This window comes from Xyrauchen texanus, chromosome 37, assembly GCF_025860055.1.
Source record: "Xyrauchen texanus isolate HMW12.3.18 chromosome 37, RBS_HiC_50CHRs, whole genome shotgun sequence".
Classification (NCBI taxonomy): Eukaryota; Metazoa; Chordata; class Actinopteri; order Cypriniformes; family Catostomidae; genus Xyrauchen; species Xyrauchen texanus.
Window position 1 is genome coordinate 28,264,322 of NC_068312.1, and position 22,943 is coordinate 28,287,264.

General features: G+C 41.9%; 2 protein-coding genes across 3 annotated transcripts in view; both read left to right on the plus strand.

Annotated features, from left to right (window-relative positions):
- Positions 1-4,081, plus strand: part of zgc:153738 (uncharacterized protein LOC558115 homolog) — a 15,387-nt gene extending 11,306 nt beyond the window's left edge. For both annotated transcript variants that reach the window (XM_052109459.1, XM_052109457.1), the window contains exons 8-19: positions 177-287; positions 445-520; positions 620-726; positions 1,079-1,165; positions 1,327-1,388; positions 1,756-1,838; positions 2,348-2,455; positions 2,537-2,736; positions 2,833-2,919; positions 3,008-3,185; positions 3,375-3,613; positions 3,812-4,081. In XM_052109459.1, the coding sequence (XP_051965419.1) occupies positions 177-287; positions 445-520; positions 620-726; positions 1,079-1,165; positions 1,327-1,388; positions 1,756-1,838; positions 2,348-2,455; positions 2,537-2,736; positions 2,833-2,919; positions 3,008-3,185; positions 3,375-3,613; positions 3,812-3,931 (1,458 nt within the window). In that variant the 3' untranslated portion in view covers positions 3,932-4,081. The remainder of the gene's footprint in view (positions 1-176; positions 288-444; positions 521-619; positions 727-1,078; positions 1,166-1,326; positions 1,389-1,755; positions 1,839-2,347; positions 2,456-2,536; positions 2,737-2,832; positions 2,920-3,007; positions 3,186-3,374; positions 3,614-3,811) is intronic.
- A 4,943-nt stretch (positions 4,082-9,024) lies between these two features.
- The window catches only part of obscna (obscurin, cytoskeletal calmodulin and titin-interacting RhoGEF a), a 62,628-nt gene continuing 48,709 nt past the window's right edge, over positions 9,025-22,943 (plus strand). The window contains exons 1-6 of the mRNA XM_052108202.1: positions 9,025-9,226; positions 11,880-12,146; positions 12,408-12,569; positions 12,776-12,880; positions 13,287-13,553; positions 22,663-22,932. Coding sequence (XP_051964162.1) covers positions 9,025-9,226; positions 11,880-12,146; positions 12,408-12,569; positions 12,776-12,880; positions 13,287-13,553; positions 22,663-22,932 — 1,273 coding nt within the window. The remainder of the gene's footprint in view (positions 9,227-11,879; positions 12,147-12,407; positions 12,570-12,775; positions 12,881-13,286; positions 13,554-22,662; positions 22,933-22,943) is intronic.

Below are 22,943 nucleotides of genomic sequence, written 5' to 3' on the forward strand. Positions count from 1 at the left end.
AATTTCCTAAAAAATGACCCAATTACAGTACATACAGTATGTTTTAGATTTTCATTGTCAATATATTCCATTTTGCTTCTGCTTAACTGATTAAATAAAGATGGAATGAAACAAGTTTTCCAAGTGTGCTACTCTTTTTACATAATCTTTTGTGTAAAATATGTCTTTCTCTGAAGCTGGCAGAGGAGCTGGCAGCAAAGGAGGAGGTAGATGGCAACAAGAAACAGAAAGGAAAGGAGGAGACTACAGAAAAAGGAAAGAAGGACAAAGGAAAAAACATAGAGGAGGTAGGATATGAAGATAGGACCTGATATGTGCATAATTTAAAACCACACAATGGATAACTAAATAGTGAATAGGAAAGAACTCCATATAATGGCCACTTAATATGGGAACCAAGCTCAGTATTTTCTCTACTGTTTTCAATTGAGATTTATGTCACAGGAGGAAGAACCTGGACTGAAGATGCTACCATCTGCCTACTTGAAAGATCTTGAGGCAGGACACAAAACATTTTCTGGCAAGGACAAACTACAGAATTAAACAATTATGGTGTTAAAATAAAACATATCAATGGCAAGAGAGGGAGTGTGACTATCTTATATTATCTGGTCTGCAGAGGTTTGGCAAAACAGAAACGAGTCCAAGAATTTTAGTCAAAGACATGAGATGGAGCTGATAAAGGAGGAGAAAAGAAATGAGATTGAAGTGGAAATAAGGAAACAGGTGACTGGTGGTTCAATGAAAGTCTTTTTGCTCATCCACTATGCTTGCATGAATATTTGTGACTTGTAAAATGTGTTATGACAGTTCAGGGATAATCAGATTTGTGTATGTTTAGGATGTTCTTTGACCCTTTCAGAAGGTTACTGCTGTAAACCAGTTCTGTCCATATGTGCTGCTTTTACACTTGCTGATTCTTTTTTTCTGAAGCTTTTCCTGAGATCAAACACACAGTTAAATAATTTCCCTGAGATCAAACATTTAGTTAAAGCCACATGTCCCTGACAATTCTTTTCAATTGTATTAATGTTAATCCTAGTTTTGAGAGACACGTCCATTTTTCTTGCTTGTTCAGGTGGATGAGTTGATGAGACAGGAGCTGGCTAATTGGAAACTGGCTGTGGATAAGGAAAAAAGCGGAAAGGCCAAGGGTGCCGCAAAAGTACAGTCAATGATTTCTTGACATATTGAATTTTTTGGATAATGTCAAAGATTTTATTGATTGTATGTCTTTCATTACACATGCAAATGAAAAAAAACTGCAAACAATTTTGCCTACAGAGAATTGTATTTGTGTCTTATTTACAAATTTACTTTTCATAGAAAAAGAAGGCATCTAAAAGTGGGAAGAAAAAGAAGAAGGACAAAGATCTTACAGCGGATAGGTCCCCCCCAAGTTTCTTTTGAAGATTGAGAGTTTGTTTTTTAAAGAGATAGTTCAACCAGAAATGAAAATGATGTCATAATTTACTCACCCTTCAAATCCACATTACTTTAAAAGGCAGAATGTTATAAGAACTGGCAGCCTCAGTTGCTTTAGACTTGCACTGTATCTTTTTCTCATATAATAAAAGTGAATAGTGACTGAGGCTAACATTCTGCTTAACATCTCCTTTTGTGTTCCTTGAAAGAAAGAAAGTAATCTGGGTTTGGAACAACATGAGGGTGAGACAAATTATTTTTATTTCTGGGTGAACTAACGCTTTTAGGTTATCCACAGTTAAATGCTCTGTTTTTTTGTTTTTTTTGTAGGACTATCGAGTCACTGTTTGAAGAGCTGGTTGAACAGGAATTGCTGAAAAAGGCAGATAATGTTAAACTAAAAGATTATCTAGGTATTTACATTCTGTTTTAATATTCAATATTTCTGGGGGTCTTGGTAGCTCAGCGAGTAAAGACGCTGACTACCACCCCTGGAGTCGCAAGTTCGAATCAGGGCATGCTGAGTGACTCCAGCCAGGTCTCCTAATCAACCAAATTGGCCCGGTTGTTAGTGAGAGTAGAGTCACATGGGGTAACCTCCTCTTGGTCGCCATAATGTGGTTCTCGCGCTCGGTGGGGCACATGGCGAGTTGTGCGTGGATGCCGCGGAGAATAGTGTGAAGCCTCCACATGCACTGTGTCTCCGTGGTAACACGCTCAACTAGCCACATGATAAGATGCGCGGGTTGACAGTCTCGGACATGGGGCAACTGAGATTCGTCCTCCACCACCTGGATTAAATTGAGTCACTATGCCACCACAAGGACTTAGAGCGCATTGGGAACTGGGCATTCCAAATTGGGGAGAAAAGCTGAGATATTTTTATCTCTATATTTCTTGAAAAAAATATTTTTTTTTAAAGGGGACTATAGCTACCTCGGCACAACTCTACGACAGTCCGACATTGAGCCTATGCCATCTTTATCTGATGTTCGACAAGTTGTAGCCCTCTATGCCATCTTACCATTAGGTAGAGTACTTCTAAAATTTCAGAAATGCGAGTTAAATAATTATACTTCAACATAAACAACGTCATTTCTCTGTCTTATAGGTTCCCAGGCAGTTCATGAAAAGGCTCCCCCAGTCAAGGCTATCCTGCTAGTGGGGCCATCAGGAGTGGGCAAAAAAATGTTGGTCCATGCCATCTGCCAGGAGACTGGAGCCAACCTGTTTGACCTTTCACCTTTAACTGTGGCTGGAAAATACCCTGGCAAGAGTGGACTGCAGATGATGCTACATATGGTGTTTAAGGTAGAATTTTACATATAGGCACTTTGGAATTGACCTAAAAATGTGATATTGGCATGCTAAGTATTGGTATTTTTAAGTACTCTGTATTCTATGCAGGTAGCCCGACTGATGCAGCCATCTGTAGTATGGATTGGAGAGGCTGAAAAGATGTTTTACAAAAAAGTACCAAAAGATGAGAAGGAGGTAAGAGTGACTTTAATTTGACCTGTCTTGTAGTTTAAATGACATGTAATTAACTATTTTCAAGGGTTTAATTCTGTTCAATCCACAGTTAGATCCCAAGCGTCTGAAGAAGGATTTGCCCAAGATCCTCAAGTCCATCAGAGGGGAAGATTGTGTTCTAATAGTGGGAACTACAAGTGATCCACACAGTGCAGACCTAAAATCCTTGTGCAAATTCTACACTAAGATCATCCTCATACCTCGACCAGACTATGCATCCAGATATGGTGAGCTACTGTTTATTTTAATGTCAGCAAATGGCATACAGTATCATAAAGTGGTATGTTTTCATACATTATGACATGGAAGGTTCTGTAATTGTAACACAGCATTTAAATAGTGAACTTGGAAAAAATAAGTTAATTTGATGTAAAAACAAATGAATCACAATGTTTCCAATCTGCATATTTTCACAGTAATGTGGAAAGAACTGATAAAAAAGAATGGAGGAGAAGTGACCAGTCATCTGGATCTCAGCTCTTTGGCAAAGATCTCTGATGGGTACACACAGGGCCACATGGTACAGGTTGTGCATAGGATCTTGACTGTACGGCGCATTCAGCAGCTTGCTAAACGACCACTAACTGCCTCAGAGTTTGTGTCTCCACTTGCTAGGATTGATCCTGTGTTTCAGGAAGAGGAAGAAGCCCTAAAAGTAAACAAATATCTATCAAATTTTTATGATAGCATGGTTTCTGATTGCACATAGCAGCTGCTAGCTAACTTTCCAATGAGATATGACATTTTGGGGGGATTGTCTCTCAATTTACTGGGGAAAGAAAAACCTTCATGATGAAAAAACAATGCCAGTTTTCTCTGTATCTTTCTTATAAAACTAATTGTTTTCCCACAGAACTGGTATGCCAAGACTCCCCTTGGAAAGAAGAGAGTTAAAGCTGCCTCAGGGAAAGAAGGAGATGAAGAGGCCCCAAAAAAGGGAGGCAAAGGTGGCCAGAAGAAAGGAAAAAAGTAGTAATATAAGTATTAACATGACCAACCACAATTGTACATTTCCCTGTCTTTAACAATAAATGTATTTGTTTGCTTATGTTTCATTCCCTTGTAATTGGCTATAATTATCTTATGATAGTATGCAGATTTTTGTCCAAATTGGTCCTCTGTCCTGTGTTAAAATAAAATCCATTAGTGAACCTTCCTTGCACAAGAATTCCTCCTTGGGTCTGCTGTGGGTTGCTGGGGTCCATACATAGATGTGAAAAGATAGTGCTTCAGATGTGTCAAGGACTACTAATGGGAGAGGGGGATTTTGTTGCCCCAGTTAGACATGTGGAGCTGTGATTGGTCCGGGCTGAAAATGAGACAGCCCCCAGACTAGGGTTTAAGAGATTATCTCAGATCAACAAATGTCAAAGCGAGGCAACTCTGAGCTGGTAAACATGTCAGTCTCATGCAAATTTGAAAAAAGAGGTGGACCCTGACTTCTGAAAGTTTAAATTGAAGTTGTCCTCATTTTTCTTGTGGTTTTGATGCAAAGTAGGGACAAGGTGCAAAGCAGCATCAACCTTTGTTGATTTGATGTCCTGAAGGTCATGCGGTTCTCTCTTCCTCTAGTTACACTCATGTGCCAACAGCGTCATGGGTACTATGAACAGAATTTTAACTAAATTAAATTGCTTTTATATATTTATTATAGCATGTTTGTAAAACACCCTTGACAAGTGAAACAAGTGTCTAAGCAATTGATCAAATCTACAGGTAAATTTTTTATATTAATTTAAATGTGATCAAATTGAACTGCTCGTTAAGAATTATAATGTAGTGTAAAGCAATATAATGGTGTGGGATGATGCTTGAGCAACAATGTGACACAGAGTGGAGAGAGATAGAACCAAAGGAAATGTGAAACTTGCAGAGATGAGCTCCAAACGAGGACCGGCGAGCTTAAGTACAATGTTCAGCTGTTTTGTCAAGTTCTAATTTCACCTAACACTTCCTCACATGACCCTTGTTCCTTAACAATTTGCTATTTATATGACATCTTTGGACCTTCAGTGACATTGCGTCCCTGCTAGTTTGAGCTAAGTTTTCTTCCATGCAGTAGTGGACTAGTTTTACACAAACTTTGTATCTGCTTAAAGCAACAGACCTCCAAGTCGAAACAGGTTAAATAGGAAACATTAAAGTTTTAACTAAGCAATATCCATTAAGATGAATTAGAACATACTGCCCTCGAGAACACATCAGTAATGTTCAAATTATGCAGAGATTATCATTGTTTCTCTGGCTTTCTCACACATAGATCTGAGCATCAAATTAAATGGTAGAACAGTTGGTGGAGTATGTCTTCTAATTAAAAATGAAATCAGATCTTGACTATGTTATAAATCTCTATTACTGAATTGTCAGTTGAGGATATGCATATACAGGTCATCACTACTTTATTATGGCTTGGGGTGTCAACAGGAATCGTGTGTCTAGTCATATGAGAGTCCCAATGCCTTTTTTCAAAGAGATTGCACAGACCCGTTGGCATTCAGAATGATCTAATAAGTGAATTTACAGATTTATGATAATTAGGATCCTTTAATCTCCTGTGACCTTTCCAGTTAAGTTATCTTGGCAACTCTTTGACAAATATGATACATGAACTAAGGAAGCTATGCTACTGTGGATAATGTCTTGTCAGCACAAAATTAATCAGTGAAATCGCAGGGGTCTCGAGATGTGTTTTTAAAAGTTTATGTTCTTAAAGGCTTAAAATGTCATCTAGAAAATCAAGCATTCCTGCGCAAAACACTGAAAAAACTGCTAAACAACCCGGAAAACAGGGCAAATACAAAACAGAGTTCATTGTAAATAGCTTTTTGAAAAAGGTATACATTGGTATATATTGAAAAGGGCAAAAGGTGTTCAGCCATTTCCAGAGTTGCACGTTATAACTTGACATTCTACCTATTCAGTGAAAATGTAGGTCTCTGCAGCCACCTCAAAAATGCCATGCCATGAATTGGCACTCTGGTCACCAAGATCTCTGTACAGGAAATTGGCAGATCTATGGGCGGCCTGGTAACAGTGGAATGACACCCCTGATTAAAATTGTCTGAAATTCACTTATCGTTTTTCCAGCCTTGTGAGCCAGGAACAAGACTGTGACATTTCCACAGTAACACAGGATGGTTAGTCCAGTTTTTACTGTTGTTGACACCAAGCAAGAAGATGGCCATGTTGCAACATAGAGATTTAAGGTGTCACCTACCAGCCATCTCGGTTTCCTTTGGTTGTGAGTGAAGAATTAGTTTTTAGCATGACACAGGTCATGTTTTTACTATGTTGATGCCATATCACAGCACAGAGATTTTAAGGCAAACCTCTTGCTTTCCCAGCAGTTGTATGCCGGGAACGAGAACACTATATCGTGACTTTGCTGTTGGCACAATGCAAGAAGTCTGCTATGCCCCAGAATGACTGACAGATAGCTTCGCAAGGCACAAACGTGTTCACAAATGTGAACAAAAATCCAAATTAGCCGACTTGGTTCATTGATTGACTGCCTCCAAAGGTGGGTGATGCTCAGCCGCCACCCATCATCACTGAGCACAGTCGGTTTGGTTCGAAAAGGCAATAGACTAACCTCAATGGCATTTTTTCCTCCACCCTACGGTGCAGGACGTGCCGATTTTATACTCAGAGGAACAATACCTCCTCACCAAAGATGTCATAGAAGAAGTACTGTGTGCGAGGAACAGAACAGTTTCTACAGCCACTAATTGTCTGGTCACCTAGTAGGATTCTGGGCTGTGGCCCATACTAAATTTGAGGCACTTGAATTGGACACTTATAAGTCTCCTTTCAAGTTACAAAAATGATGTCTCATTTCCATCCACTGGACTGGTTTGTGTCGAGCAATTTGTAGATGCAAATCATCATGGTTATTGTTGTAACCACCGTTCCCTGATGGAGGGAACGAGATTTTGTGTTGATTGTAGTGACACAAGGGGTCTTTCTTGAGAGCCTCGCATACCTCTAAACTTGAGAAAAGGCCAATGAGATATTGGCAGACAGAATTTGCATGTCCTGCCCCCGGACATACAGGTATAAAGGGAAGCGGGCGTGCATCTTTTAGTCAGGTTTTTGCATTGAGGAGCCGAGAATAAGGTACAGCCTTTTACAGTGGTATGTCTAGTGTTGAGGCAAGGGGGACACAACGTCTCGTTCCCTCCACCAGGGAATGGAGGTTACAACAGTAACCATGACATTCCCCTTCTGTCACTCACTCAACATTGTGTCGAATGTAGTGACACAAGGGGTCCCGTGAGACTGGCACGCACCAGCTAGATGACCCAGGGAGTGAGGAAATTGCTCTTTTATTGACAGTGTGGGTACTGCGGCCCGAAGGGGGTGCGGCAAAAGAAAAAATCTGACTGCCTGGGTATTCCGTCTCAGCTTTCACGTCCTAGAGGGAACCCTCCGTCCTCCCCACAAGCGAGCCGATGGAAGCGAGCGTGCCGAGGGGCGGGTGGTTCGTAGGGACGTACCCGGTGAAATCAAGCTCTCTGCCATTCTCAAATCGCCTCCATCGCCAGCCGGGGCATCCTCAATCCCGTGGGAAGAAGGAGCGATGCTGGGGGTGGCTGAAGTGGCATTCACTTTGAGAAATGAAAGACGTGAGCGCAAAATTGCCATGGTAATATTCTCGCAGTGAGTACATGTACCATCCACAAACGCTGCCTCGGTGTGATCGCTACACAGGCACACGAGGCAGCATCTATGACCGTCAGACTTGGAGAGATATCGACTGCATCCAGGAACTACACAGGGGTGGAAGGGCATCTTTAATAAGACGCGTCCTGAAAAGGAGGTTCAATGCCTGCTGTGTATTGCTTTTAGAGGGAAAATACTTCTCTTTTAGAGGTATACACTCTTTTAACAGAAGCGCTGTCGAAGTGCCCAGGGGCGTGGACTGCACAGCATGCAGAGAGGGAGAAAGCCGCTGGTAATGCGCCGTAGATCCAACAGCAATGCTCTGCTTATAGAGGTGAGTGGAACAGTAGTGAGATTCAGCTTGCTGCTTCACAACTGCTCGGCTCCGAAGAAAAAATCTGAATGACAGACGTACGCCCCTTCCCTTTAAACCCATATGTCCGGGGGCAGGACATGTAAATTCTGTCTGCCAATTTCTCATTGGCCTTTTCTCAAGTTCAGAGGTACATGAGGCTCTCAAGAAAGACCCCTTGTGTCACTACATTTGACACATTTTGAGTGAGTGACAGAAGGGAAGTGCACATAGCCTTTGCTGCAGAGTATTTGCATTCAAAGGACTGCATTCCAGTTCAAGGTCCTACACTTTGTGTTGTCCTTGGCCCTTTGCACATGTGCAAAATTGTCAATGCGACACTCCTTCCGCAAAGGCCAAGTGGCGATTATGTTACCTCAATGATTGGTTGCTTACAGCTCAATTGAAGGTACAAGCTTGCAAGCACAGAGACCTGTTGCTAGCGCATTGGGGCCTCAATGACATCTGGACAAAGAGCACGTAAGTGGCCAGTTCCCTTCTTAGGAATAAAACTCGACTCGATAACCATGTCAGCATCTGACCGACAAACGCTGCCATTACAGAGAACCCTGCCATTGCGTCAATACCAGTGAATAGCTTGATGGTTGCTGAAGCCACTGTCACCCTGCTAGCCTTTGCTATGGATGAGACCTTTCCAGTGCTGGCTCAGTCCAAGGGTCCCTCATCACTCATAGCGACATGGTCACCTTCACCTTCTAGCTATGCGATGCTGTTTAAGCCATGCTAGTTAGTGAAGGAGAGCTGAGTTTATTGGAAAGATGTGACACTCGTCAAGAAGGTTAGACACAAAGTTGCCACTAGGGATGCAACAAACACAGGCTGCGGATCCCTGTGCAAAATACGTCTGGCATTTGGTATCTGAAAAGGTGCACAAACTGTGCGGCACATAAATTGCCTGAAACTGTTTTTAGACAACTTGGCTCTGAGAGCCTTTCATTCAGATGTCAAAGTTCACGTCCTGATGTGAGGACACAGTTGTGACACACTTGTGACACTGCAGTTGTGGCGTATATAAATCAGCAAGGAGGAGTATGGTCACACTCAAGGTTGAACTTGGTGAGCTGAATTCTCCTCTGGAGCAAGTCATGTCTGCTGAGTGCAATGCACATCCTCAGCCACCTAAACAGTGGTGCCAAGTGCATGCAACCACTTTTAGGGCTCAGGTTGTTACCCTGAAAGTGTTCTCTCCTTCTCCTTTGGAGTTGAATGAGGAGGATAGAGACAGTAATACGCGTATATATACATTGACAGAACGTGTCAATTCTCGGTATCGGAACAACTATTTGTTCACTGTGGAGGCCCCTCACAGGGTTCGGCCATCTCCCAGCAAAGAAATTCCCACTGGGTCATGGATGTTATTGAATATGAATCACAAGGTAGACAATGTCCCATGGGCATAAAAGCCACTCATGTACATATGTATATCCTCATTTGTAAGTCACAAGTCATGTTTAGAATTGAAGGGGTTACCCGGTTTATGCACTACACACCACTTACACAGTGTGTGTATATATATGTATACACACTATATTATAGATCAGTGATAAAAGCTCATTCTACCAGGAGTATGGCTTCCTCCTTGGCATGGGCAAAGGGCACATCTCTAGAAGACATACAGAATGTCCTGCTGCAGGTTGAACTTCACCTAACACCTTTGCCAGGTTTTATAATCTGCTTGTATCTTCCCACTCATCCAACGAATTCACAGAGGAAGAGAGTTGAACAAAATTGACCAATAGATCAATATAGGTTTTTGATCAAAAACTTGGTCTATCTTTTCCCACTGGTGTGATTGAGAGCATGTGTGCAATATTTCACTAGCCTTTTGTTTAGTGTCATTGTTCCAAAGCTCTTGGCCAGGTGATCACTCTGCTCTCCTCTTTCGTACTTACCGCAAAATGTTGAGACATGGCTTCACTACCCAGCATGGCTAGTATCTCTTTATTGGCATTAAGCTGATGGTTTATTGTTCCTACTTTCCTTTCTATTTCTCAATACGAAGGGGTGGCTACAGCAATACTTTTGACTACCCTGTAAGGGGTAGCAGGCATTACACATTAGTGCTACAGCGTTATTGTATACAGCTCCCATAATGTAAGCTTCTTATACTGCTTTGAAGTTACCTTCTTGAAAGGGAGCATCTCGGTTCCTCACATTATAAGTGAGTATTATGTAGCATAGCTTTTGAGTTATTTTTGTGCATTTAAACACAGAGAAGAATAATGTAGTCACATTCCTTTGTGTTCATTTCTTATTTACTCAATTAGGCTAATTGTTCAAGCATTATTACAGTATGAAGCTTTGAAAAAGGAAAACCAGTCATCCTTGGTGTATGAAAACAATGGTAGCAGGCAGGACTTACCCCATGTAGCCAAGATGTTACTATCTTTACGTATAATGATGCACAGCTATTTTGGAAAAGACTCTAGTGAGATATGTCAGCTGTTCGGTATTAACAGGAAAGCTGAAAAAAAAGTAAAACACTTTCAGCTGCTTCTCTGCCAAGTGAAACGGGGCTCGGGGATAGCACACTGACCTGAGCATGTTAGTCAAAGTTTGGTGGCTAATCTTGGAGAGGAATTTACATGAAAAAAGGAGCTTGGGTGAACTTTCATATCTTCTGGTATTTTTGTCACCAACTTCAAATAGGATTGTATCTTATGATAAGATGTGTCTTTTGTGGACTTTAAATTGAGGAAATTGTCAAATTCAAGTGTCGGTGAGTGGAACAGAAGATTAGCATATCTGTTTATTCTCCCAAAGTCTGGTAAGTGTCAATTTTTTCTCATGAATGATCTCATAATTTACTTTGGTAAAAAGTAAATACACCTACAGTAAATGCATATTGATGTAAACATCTGTAATTAGTTTCTTTCAACAAATTTGTCAATCTGTTGTTATTATCAATAGTCGTTATATAAATAAAAGGTGTATAGTTGCATATATAGTCTTCAGTGATCTAGCAGCCTTGATAATAAACTTGTAAACAACATTGTAACTGTAGATCTTATGTAAAGTTAACTTCTTGTCCCAAAAGATAATTTCTCCATCTCTAGTTTTATAATTTCTTGAATGAGATTTTTTTTTTTTATGACTATGATCTGAAGATGAATACAAAAAAGAAAGATGACATTCATTACTCATTCAGACTTTTAATTTCACAAGGATGCAGGGATGGTTTCATGTTTCAAAGCATTATACTCTTCAGACCATTCTCATTTGAGCACTCATGACTCGTTTGAGTGTCACTAGTACCTGTGTTTATGTGAGAGAAGTGTATGAAATTTAGTTGCTCTGTGTTAATGTCTGTTTTTGCCTCTGAACACTGCATCTGTACACAATGACAAGACTTGCTGGCTAAACAGAGTGGCAAAGATATTGGTCCACACAAGTTTATTATCTAATTACCAGAAGGGCCCACATGGGAGTATCTCACAGTCAGTTTTCAAATTTTTTTCAGGAGTAACATATTATCTGTTTATGCATTACAGAGATAAAAGAGACAAACAATTAGATACACAGCTTTTCTTAATTTCGATAAATTATGATCATGTAAAATGTCACATGACTTGCTAGCTGTCCATAGCACAGCATACTTCATCAGTCTTTATACTGTCAGTGAGTAATATGACACTCTTTGTAGTTCAACTGTAGTAGCCATGCTGAAGATGCCGGAAATTCCTAAAGGCTTGTGAGTGTACAAGTTCCAAACCATGGCATGTAAGAATAATTTCAGACTAAATTTCAAGACATATTTTTTATGTTTTCAATTACAGTATACTATATTTTAACATACCATCATACATTATTATCATCTTATCACTGAAATGAGGACCATTCTTATAACAAATGTAAAATGTATGTATTATCTAATTTTTGTTTGAAGTGAATAGAATTCAATTGGTGAAGGGGCTAGAGGATGTGACAGTGTGTGAGAAAGAAGTATGCACCTTTCAGGTGGTCCTGAGTCATGCTTTCATCCAGGGTCAGTGGACCAGGGATGGAGTCCCATTTAAATCCAAGCCTGTGTGTCGAATTGCCACACAGGGGAAAAAGCACACTCTCACACTGACGAGGGTCACAGTTGCTGATTTGGGCCTCATCTGCTTCAAGGCTGAAGGAATTGAAACCTCTGCTATGCTTACAGTCACAGGTACCACAAATCAGCAACCTTAATGTGCCTTGCATGCAGCCTAAGATCAGTTCTCTGTAGGATAAATGATGGGGAGTGAGTCGCAATAATAACATGTTTAGGACAATTGTCGCATATGTGCATTTCAGAAGGGTTCTTTGTCAGTTAAAATTTTCCTTCCCAGTTAGCTTACCGCATGTTACATCATTCTAAACAAGTTGAATAGTGTTTTTGATTAATACATTTCATACAATGCTTTCACTGTCATTTTCTTTCTCCCAGCCAGAGATATAAAGATTGTAAAGGATCTTAAGAATGCCAGTGTGACTGAGAGGGAGAGCGTGACATTTATCTGTGAGGTTAACTGGGAAGATGTGGATGGGAAGTGGTACAAGGACGGCAGCCGTTTGAGATCTGGAGAGAATGTTAAAATAAGATGTGAAGGTATGTGTGAGAGATTAGGTGGAGAATAGCACATTGACTTGAAGTGGCGTTCACTGGTTAACTATATTGTTTTGTTGACACATTGAAAAATGTCTTACATTTTTGGTTATTCTTACAATTACATCTTAATTCATGTAGCTCTGTCTATATTATACTCAACCAAATCTCTTAAACACAGGTCATTCTTGTCCATCTCATAATCACAGGTAAAATACACTCGCTAACCTATAAATCAGTAAAACCTGAAGATGCCGGTGAGATCAGATTCACTGCTGAAAGGGTCTCCTCAACAACAACACTACAAGTCAAAGGTAAAACTTAATGTGAGATCACATAGAACATATTATCCATTTTCTTCTTTTGGTTCAATTGCATTCAAATGTAAAGGAATAGTTTACTCAAATGTGAAAATGATGTCGTACTTTAGTCACCACTTGTTACAATTCCATATGACTTTCTTCTATAGAATGCAAAAGGAGATGTTAGCCAGAATGTAGCCTTGTCACCATTCACTTTCATTGCATCTTTTTTCCATACAATGAAAACAAACAGTGACTGAGGATAACATTTTGCCTTACATCTTTTTTGTGTGTGTGTTCAATTGAAAAAAGTAATACAGGTTAAGAACAACAAGAGGGTGAGATATGATCACAGATATGATGAGAAATTATAACTGTTTTTGGGTGCATATCCATTTAACAAAAATTATCTTTTTAGAGCTTCCAGTTCATATCGTGAAACCTCTGAAGGTGAAGATAGCCATGTACAAACATCGTGCCTTGCTGGAGTGTCAGGTCTCCCGTTCCAATGCCGTGGTTAAATGGTACAAAAGAAACCAGGAAATTGTGCCAAATAGGAAGTACCAAACTATCAGTGAAGGCGTGTACAGACAACTCATCATTGATGATGTGGGATCCTCCGATGAAGATACTTTTATCTGTGATGCTGTTGATGAGAGGACTTTCTGCCAGCTGTTTGTAGAGGGTGAGGCACACAGAATGTAAAGAGGTTAACACCTGTCCTTAATGTAGGTTCCCATGATAAACTGTTGTTTGTGATGACAGTAGCTTAAGTAGTTAGAATTTAATTTAAAAACATCAATTATACACTCACTGGCAACTTTATTTGGTACATCTGTATATCTAATTATTCATGTGATTATCTAATCTGCCAAATCGTGTGGCAGCAGTGTAATGTTTAAAATCATGCAGATATGTGTCAGGAGATTCAGTTAATGTTCAGATCGACCATCACAATGGGGGACAAATGTGATCTCAGTGATTTAGACCCTGGGATGATTGTTGGTGCCAGATGGGCTGGTTTGAATATTTCAGTAATTGCGGATCTCCTGGTATTTTCACGTGCAACAGTCACTAGAGTTTATATGGTGCGTAAAACAAAAAACAACCTCTGTGTGACAGTTCTGTGGACGAAAACGCATTGTTGATGACAGAGGTCAACGTTGAAAGGCCTGACTGGTTCGAGAAAGGAAACGGTAACTCAGATAACCCCTCTACAATCGCAGTGAGCAGAATAGCATCTCAGAATGCACAATATGTCAAACCTTGAGGCGGATGCTCTACAACAGCAGACCATGTCGCGTTCTACTTCTGTCAGCCAAGAACAGAAAACTGAGGCTGCAGTGGGCCTACCATTTGCGTACATCAGCAGAAATCCAGATTTATCAGACCAGGCGATGTTTTTACAGTCACCTATTGTCCAGTTACGGTGAGCCTGTGCCCACTGCAGTCTCAGTTTTCTGATCTTAGCTGACAGTAGTGGTACCCGTAGGGGTCTTCTGCTGCTGTAGCCCACCCGCATCAATGTTTAACGTGTTGTAAATTCAGAAATGATTTTGTGCATAGCACTGTTGTAATGCGTGTTTATTTGGGTTACTGTCACCTTCCTGTCAGCTTGGACCAGTCTGGCCATTCTCCTCTGACCTCCATCATTAACAAACCATTTTCGCTCTCAATGCTTCCGCTTGCTGCATGTTTTTTGTTTTTCCACACCATTCTCTTTACACTCTAGAGCAGACCTGGGCAACTTATGGCCCACAGGCTCGTGACAAAATCCAAGTGCTCTCATAGTGATTATGACTTCTGAAGACTTTAACTAAAGCCCTTGAATGCAATACTTTTATGACTATTTTATATAAATGTATCTCTGAAGGGAGCTGACTGTCTTCAGAAAAGTTTCAATGGCATTTTCTTTTCATCTTACCTCCGTATAATGCAGGAGTCGGGAACCTTTTTTCACTTAGGAGCCAATTTTAATATTTTTGGTTAATGCATTTTTTCGAAAGAGCCATACCACAAACGAATAATTTACTATTTTCAAAAACAATGTTTTTCAACATGCCAAGTACAAAGTCAAGTCAAGTCAAGTCATGTTTATGTTTATGTTTTGTTCTAGTTTAGTCAAGTTCATGTTTTTGTTTTGTTCACGTTTGGAGTTATGGTTTTTTGGACAAAATGTTTGTAAAATAAACTGCACATGGGTTCTGCTTAATCTTCGTCTTCATTTGCATATTCATCATTGCCATTGCCAGCTAAAATCGTTACAGAATCATTACTCTGGCAGACCAAGTGGGCTTTAATGAGGTTGCCCTCCAAATTTTTTGCTTTGGACTGAGTGAGCCAATCTCCAATTTTATGCCTGCCGTTCGCAGTACCCTCAAACTGGCTCAATATATCGACCTCGTCCTACAGATCACTGGTTCCATGTTCACTGTGGGGGGAGGCGGACGCCGATCCAGGGTTCCACGTCATGGCCGCCTCCGAGCCAGAGTTCCACGTCATGGCCACCGCCGAGACAGAGTTCCACGTCATGGCCGCCGTCGAGCCAGAGTTCCACGTCATGGCCGCCGCCGAGCCAGAGTTGCACATCATGGCCGCCACCGAGCCAGAGTTCCAGAGTCATGGCTGCCAAGCCGGCATCCCACGTAATTTCCAATGAGCCATGCCTGTCCCAGAGCCTGCACCGCCAACTTCGTCCTCACGGAGGAGGAGGAGAAGGAGGAGGAGAAGAAGGAGGAGGAGGAGGACGAGGAGAAGGAGGAGAAGGCTTTTCGTCTCTGAGTCTCAGTCCATGCCTGTGACCACAGAGGTCGATCCCGAGACTCAGTCCATGCCCACAACCACAGAGGTCGCTCCCAAGACTCTACCTACGCCCACGACCACAGAGGTCGCTCCCGAGACTCTACCCATGTTCACGACCACAGGGACCAACTCAGAGTCTCTGCCCATGTACATGACCACGGAGGTCGTTTCCCAGTTATCCACGGCTCCACCTTCCACGAACTTGCTCCACATCATGGCAGCCGAGCCAGAGTCAGCTCCAGGCCACGTCGCAGCCAAGTCAGAATCAGCTCCAGGCCACGTCGCAGATGAGCCAGAGTCAGCTCCAGGCCACGTCGCAGCCGAGCCAGAGTCAGCTCCAGGCCACGTCGCAGCCGAGCCAGAGTCAGCTCCAGGCCACGTCGTAGGCCCGCCTCTGCTCCACGGTGCATGCCTGCCTCTGCTGCACGGTGCATGCCCGCCTCTGCTCCACGGTCCAGGCCCGCCTCTGCTCCACGGTCCAGGCCCCCTATTCCACCTTGGTCCTCAGCCCCATCGGCTCTGCCTTTCGAGCCTCTCATGGCTTGAAACTCCTCAGGACTTGACTTGCCTTGCTTGAGGTGAGTCACTGACTTGACTTGACTTGTCTGCACTGTACTTGAGACTTGACTCAAGACTTGATGGTTAAGACTTGAGACTTGCTTGTGACTTGAACACGGTTGACTTGCTCCCACCTTTGGCACCCGGGGTCGAATGACATCAATGTTTTCCGAACTCGGGGTCCGCTTGAAAATGTGGTCTAGGTAGGGTTCATGTGAACTCAAGTATGTTTCGCTGCTGATATGAACACAATCGTACCAAATTGTAGAAGAGATGACGTGATGCTTGTGATGACATTAATTTTCAATGCATTTCTCCTACCTGCTTGTGTCCAACTACACTGCCTTCAGAGAGCAGCTCACATTCTTCACATCTCTTCCAAAGCATCCGCGGGCTCGCGGCAGACAAACACTAATATTCATCACATCATTGCACCCAGGGTCGAATGACGTCAAAGTTCGGTTCATTTGGATAATGTGAACGCACCTGGGTCTGCTTGAAAAGGTGGTCTGGGGTATGGATCATGTGAACTCCAGTACAGTTTGCTGCTGATATGAACACAATCATACCAAATTGTGGAAGTGAACCACTTGTGATGACATAATTTGCATCATTGGAGGCTCCCAATCACAATTATTATGGTATAATGCATTTAACATACCTGCTTGTGTCCAGACAGAGGCACAAAAACCATATATGCAAGGTGGGCGTCGGCAGCTTACTAAACGCCATACCCCCAATTTGAGATTTATACTTGCACAAATTGGAAATATTCTGCCAAATATTATGCTTATTTTGCACAATCTGGCAAACATGCACGCGAGTGCGCTCTTTCTGGCTCTCGCTTTCCCCTTTGAACAAACTTGGCGATCTCTAGTGCAATATTCTGCTCAAGGAAAAGTGTTATACGACCACTCTGTGTCCAATCTTGAGGCTGCTTGATGTTTGCTGTTACTAAGTTTGCAGGTAACCTTCTAAGTGATGAAATTACATTTAAATGTAGAAGTCTGCATCATTGACATGAGGAGGGGTAATCATTGACTCGAGCAAAAGCAAGCGAAAGACGAATATGTATATATATTTTTTATTTGTGCAATTTAGAAATGTTGAAGTCCCCTTGCACCTGTATGTTAATCTACAGTATCAGTTATCGATCATTTATCTTAGTCATGCAGCCTGTTTTATTCAGTTGTGTGCTGAATGGAAGGTCAAACCATTGATGAGACCTGCATCATGACACTTTTAGCGTGTAAATGGGTAATGGTTTTTTTTGAGAATAAAATAAGTAAACTCACTTGGTGATAAACATTAAAATTATAAAATAATATAAAAAACAGACCCCTGATGTAGAGATTGAATAAATTAACAGGGAAGTAAAGATGGTAAAATAAATAATTTATAAGTCTTTATTCAGTTTTTTAATGCCTGTTAGAAAAGTATCTACCTTTTGTAGATCAATACAATATTTTAAGAAATTGCAGAATAGTCACATATAAACTTCAGAAAATAGAGTACACAATTATTTCTGGGCTTAAAATATACAAAAAATATACCCATATGCACTATTTAAAGCCCAATATTGGCTCTTTACCAAAATAGTTGCTCACCCCTGCTCTAGAGACTGTTGTGCATGAAAATCCCAGGAGATCAGCAGTTACAAAAATAATCAAACCAGCCCGTCTGTCACCATCAATCATGCCACGGTCTAAATCACTGAGATCACATTGTTCTCCATTAGGATGGTTGATGTGAACATTAACTGAAGATCCTGACCCATATCTGTATGATTTTATACATTACACTGCTGCCATATGATTGGCTGATTAGATAATCACATGAATTAATAGATGTACAGGTGTTCCTAATAAAGTGATTGGTCAGTGTATGTTTAACTGATGTAATTTAAACTTTACCTTTCATTTTTCACCAATTTATTTTCATTCTACTTTCAAAATTCTGAGTGTTTATTTACAAATTGTCTTATTGGCAAAGGCTATTTACACTAACACCCTGTCTACACCAGGCACGTCCATTAACGTGCCATGCCGCAATGGCTTGAGGAGGTCTACACTGGACACGTAAACACGAACGTTCTGAACCATTTAATTTGTATGTAGCGCCAGCACGTGCAGCGTAAAATGGATTGCGACACCTGTTTATTGTCGGCGAGACAGACGCACCGCAACAGACGCTTCCAGCGTAGACCGCATCATGCATCATGATGCAACGTGATGCATGATGTGCCACTTGCATCAGGTTTATAAAGGATGTAACTCCTCCCACCATTGCTGAGACCAAGCTCGTGACAGCCACAACAAATTTCTTTGGGGTCAACTGCTGATCAAATGAAAGCGGGCATATTTATAATTGAACTGAATGAATTGGACTTTTCTTACTCCGCTGCTCTGCGTTTCATGGAAACCTGGCTTAATGAAGCCATCCCGGACAGCGGAATCAACTTCCAAAATCATCTCCACTGTTTTTAGCGTGTTCAGCTCAAGGTTGAACTATCTTCAATAGATTACTGTAGCAAGGCAAGGCAAGTTTATTTATATAGCACATTTCATACACAATGGTAATTCAAAGTGCTTTACATAGAAGAGATTCAAATAATAATAAAAAAATAAGAATAATTGAAACAGTTTAGAATAAAATACAGTACAAACAGTTGGACACACAGTGGCACAGTGCTCATTCAGTAAATGCACAGCTAAACAGATATGTTTTGAGTCTGGATTTGAATGTGACTACTGTAGGAGCACATCTGATCTCTTCTGGAAGCTGGTTCCAGCTGCTGCTGGCGTCATAGCTAAAAGCAGACTCTCCTTGCTTAGAGTGAACCCTTGGTATTTCTAGCTGATGTGATCTGATCTGAGTGATCTGTTGGGTTTATATTCAGTGAGCATATCTGCAATATATTGAGGTCCCAGCCCATTGAGTGATTTATATACCAGTAATAATATTTTAAAATCAATCCTAAATGTAACTGGGAGCCAGTGTAAAGACCTGAGGACTGGTGTGATATGTTCATATATTCTGGTTCTGCTTAGAATCCTGGCAGCAGCGTTCTGTATGAGCTGCAACTGTCTTATGGTCTTTTTGGGAAGGCCAGTGAGGAGTCCATTACAATAATCCACCCTGCTGGTGATGAAAGCATGCAGTGTGAAGTTCCATGCTGCTTCAAACGCTCCATAATCATTTCGGTCCCCAAAAAAACTAAAATCACAGGACTTAATTACAACAGACCTGACTCTCTCATGTCTGTGGTCATGAAGTCATTTTAGAGACTGATTTTGACCTACCTGAAGGACATCACTGGACCCCTGATAGACCCCCTTCAGTTCAACCTTCAATACTGTCATGCCTGATCTTCTCTGGGCCAAATTGGCCGAGCTCTCCGTGCCCAACCCAATCTGTCAGTGGATCACCAGCTTTCTGACAGATAGGCAGGAGCTAGTGAGACTGGGGAAAGTCACATCCGGAACCCCTCACTATTAGCACTGGTGCTCCTCAGGGATGCGTTCTCTCTCTACTACTCTTCTCCCTGTACATGAATGACTGGATTGCAAAGGACACCTCTGTCAAGTTCCTGAAGTTTGCTGATGACACCGCGGTCACTGGCCTTATCCGCAGTGGCGACGAGTCTACTTACAGAAGGGAGGTTGAACAGCTGGCTGTCTGGTGCGGTCACAACAACCTTGAGCTGTATACGCTCAAAACAGTGGAGTTGATAGTGGACTTCAGGAAAAATCCCCCCCCCCCACACACACACCATACTTAACAGCAGTCATTCAGGTTCCTGGGCTCTACCATCTTTCATGTCCTGAAGTGGGACACCCACATTCCCATATCCATACACACACTCCATTGTGAAGAAGGCTCAGCAGAGGTTGTTCTTCCTTCACCAGCTGAGGAAGTTCAACCTGCCACTGGAGCTGCTGACACAGTTCTACTCTGCCATTATTGAGTCTGTCCTGTGTACATCTATAACTGTCTGGTTTGGTCAAATCAGACATAAGGAAATTATAATGGACAGTCAAGATTGCTGAGAAGATTATTGGTGCCCCCTTCCCACCCACCCTGTACATCTCCAGAATGAGATCTTTTTTGACCCCACACACCCTGCCCACTCCCTCTTTGTACTGTTGCCTTCTGGCCAGCACTACAGAGCACTCAGCGCTATGACATCCAGGCACAAGAACAGTTGACCCTCAGCCATTTACCACATGACTCATAACATTCAGGACTCCCCATAGTGCAATAATGTAAACCAAATATCTTACATATATAAATTAACTCATATTTAATAAAATAACTGTACATACCCATCCTTGCACATATATTACCACTTGCACATGTAAATATGCCATTCTATGTTATAGGTCCTATTTTTTTATATGTCTATTTATACTTTTACCTTGTTTATATTCTGTGTCTCACTGTAATGTTCTCTGTGCACTTTTGTTCTCCTATCACCAAAAATATCCTTGTGTATGTGAGCACACTTAGCAATGAATCTCATTCTGATTCAGATTTTTTTACGATGGGGTAGGGACATTGTACTGGTTAATGGGTTAGACGTTTAGTGGGTTAAAAGAAACAAGAACTAAGTGACTATATGCACTCCAAAAAACATGAGTTTTGCTGCTGCTATAGTAGCTCAGAGCGTAATGAAGGTGTGAATGTACTTTATAATGCTGATGACCAGGTTTCTAATCCTGCCTTTTGTCATACTTTTCCCCATGTCTCCACTTTTAATAATTCCTATAGTAGTACTTATAATAATAATAATAATAGTAATAAAGGAGATTCTTTGGAGTGATTTGGTCACAGTGAAAGTCAGGAAGTTGAGATAAGTGTTTGAAAATTAACCATGGTTCCCTGTCACTCACTCAAAATGTTGTCAGTGTAGTGACACTAGGGGTTCACTCTTGAGAGCCCCAATCACCTTTGCTTTATTCAGAAATGTTATTGCTTTTGGAAGCGGACAGAGCTTCTGATTTCCCACACTTGTTCGGTAGAGCTCAGGATGAGGTGGACGCTGAGTTGGCAGCCGTGCTTGCCCAGGCGGCTGTGAACATCAGGCTTGAGTGGAATCCTCCACCCTGCCCTGAGCATTCGTGACTGGATAATTGGATTCCAGGCTCGGAGCGCGATTCACGGCCGTGCCCCGACTCGGTACCCTGCTTCCCGGAAGTGCACGAGGAGCTCACTAATTCATGGAAGGAGCCTTTCTTTGCCCGTGCCTTTCTGTCTACCCTAACTACCCTCGACGGCGGAGCGGCTAAGGGATATGTCGAGCTTCCCCAGGTAGAGCGCGCTGTGGCGGTGCATTTATGCCTGAAAAACAGACTCAAGTCACAGTGCGCGCCCTGGGCTGGACAATGTCCACCTTGGTGGTCCAAGAGAGGCACCTGTGGCTCAACCTGTGGCTTTCTTGATGCTCCCCTCGGCACGGATGCCTTGGCACACAGCTGGCCTCGGGGCTGTGCAAGTATGCATTTCCCCCAGTGAGACATTGTGCAAAGTCACGGAGGATGGGTAGCAATCCTCATGGTTGCGCTGTACAGGCCCACGCGGACTTGGTTCTCAGACCTGATGCTCCTGGCAGTAGCCCCTCCCTTGCGCATTCCCCTGAGGTTAACCTTCTCACTTAGGGGCAGGGCACGCTCTGGCACCTGCGACCAGACCGACCGCTGACATGGCCGGGACTCTCTTTCGGCTCCTCAGCACAAATCTGAATGAGTTTTCAATTGACAGACCCCGCTTCCAGATCAAACCCTTTTCTGGACTCCCTGACATTCACCGTGATGAAATCATAATTTATATTCATTTTTATCTATTATTTTAATTAGTATTAAACTAAATATTAAGAGTGGAAACTGGAAATCATATGGGAAAAAGAGTGGGACAAAAGATGGACTCAAACTGGGGTCACTAGGACAACATTACACATATTCAAACCGTCTTTACACCCCATGCCACTGCAGCAACACCTACTGTCTAGTTTGTTGTATATTCCTGTGGTTTCACCAGACTATTGGTGTGCAAATAGCTCTACTGTGTGGCAGATACTATTTACCGGGGTTAAAATAGACACTCTGAACATAATTTAGCCTGTTTGCCTACCCTGCATAAAAGGTCAGCTTGGTTCTAGTCTACCTGGTGAACCAGCATTGCAATACTGCTCAACAAAAAAAAATTTGGGTAAACAGTCTCAGTCTTTGTGAAGAAGCTGGACCATGGAAATCTTGCTGGTTAAGATAGTATAGAAGCCTGGTGGGGATGCCCTCACACTAGCATCTCAAAACCAGTGACCAGCCCCCAAAACAACATTATGCTGGTGACGAGCAATGCTGGTCTTTTCAACAGGGTATCCATTTGGAATGTAAATGCTTACATTCATGGACTGGATATATTTTGTAATTTTACAGAGCAAGCCATCAGCATTTTGAAAGGACTGAGTTCTGTAGAGGTCATGGAGCCTAAAGAGGCACGTTTTAAAGTGGAAACCAGCATTAAATTGGAGAGGGCACCAAAATGGACCCTGAATGGAAGGCTACTAAGTCCCTGTTCAGAAATCAAGATTGAGAGGCAAGGAACCTCAAATAGACTTATTTTTACTCAAACTGACTGTAGTATGTGTGGCATTGTGCAGTTCACCTCAGGGAAGAGCAAATCAGAGGCTCAACTCACAGTTACAGGTAATACCTAT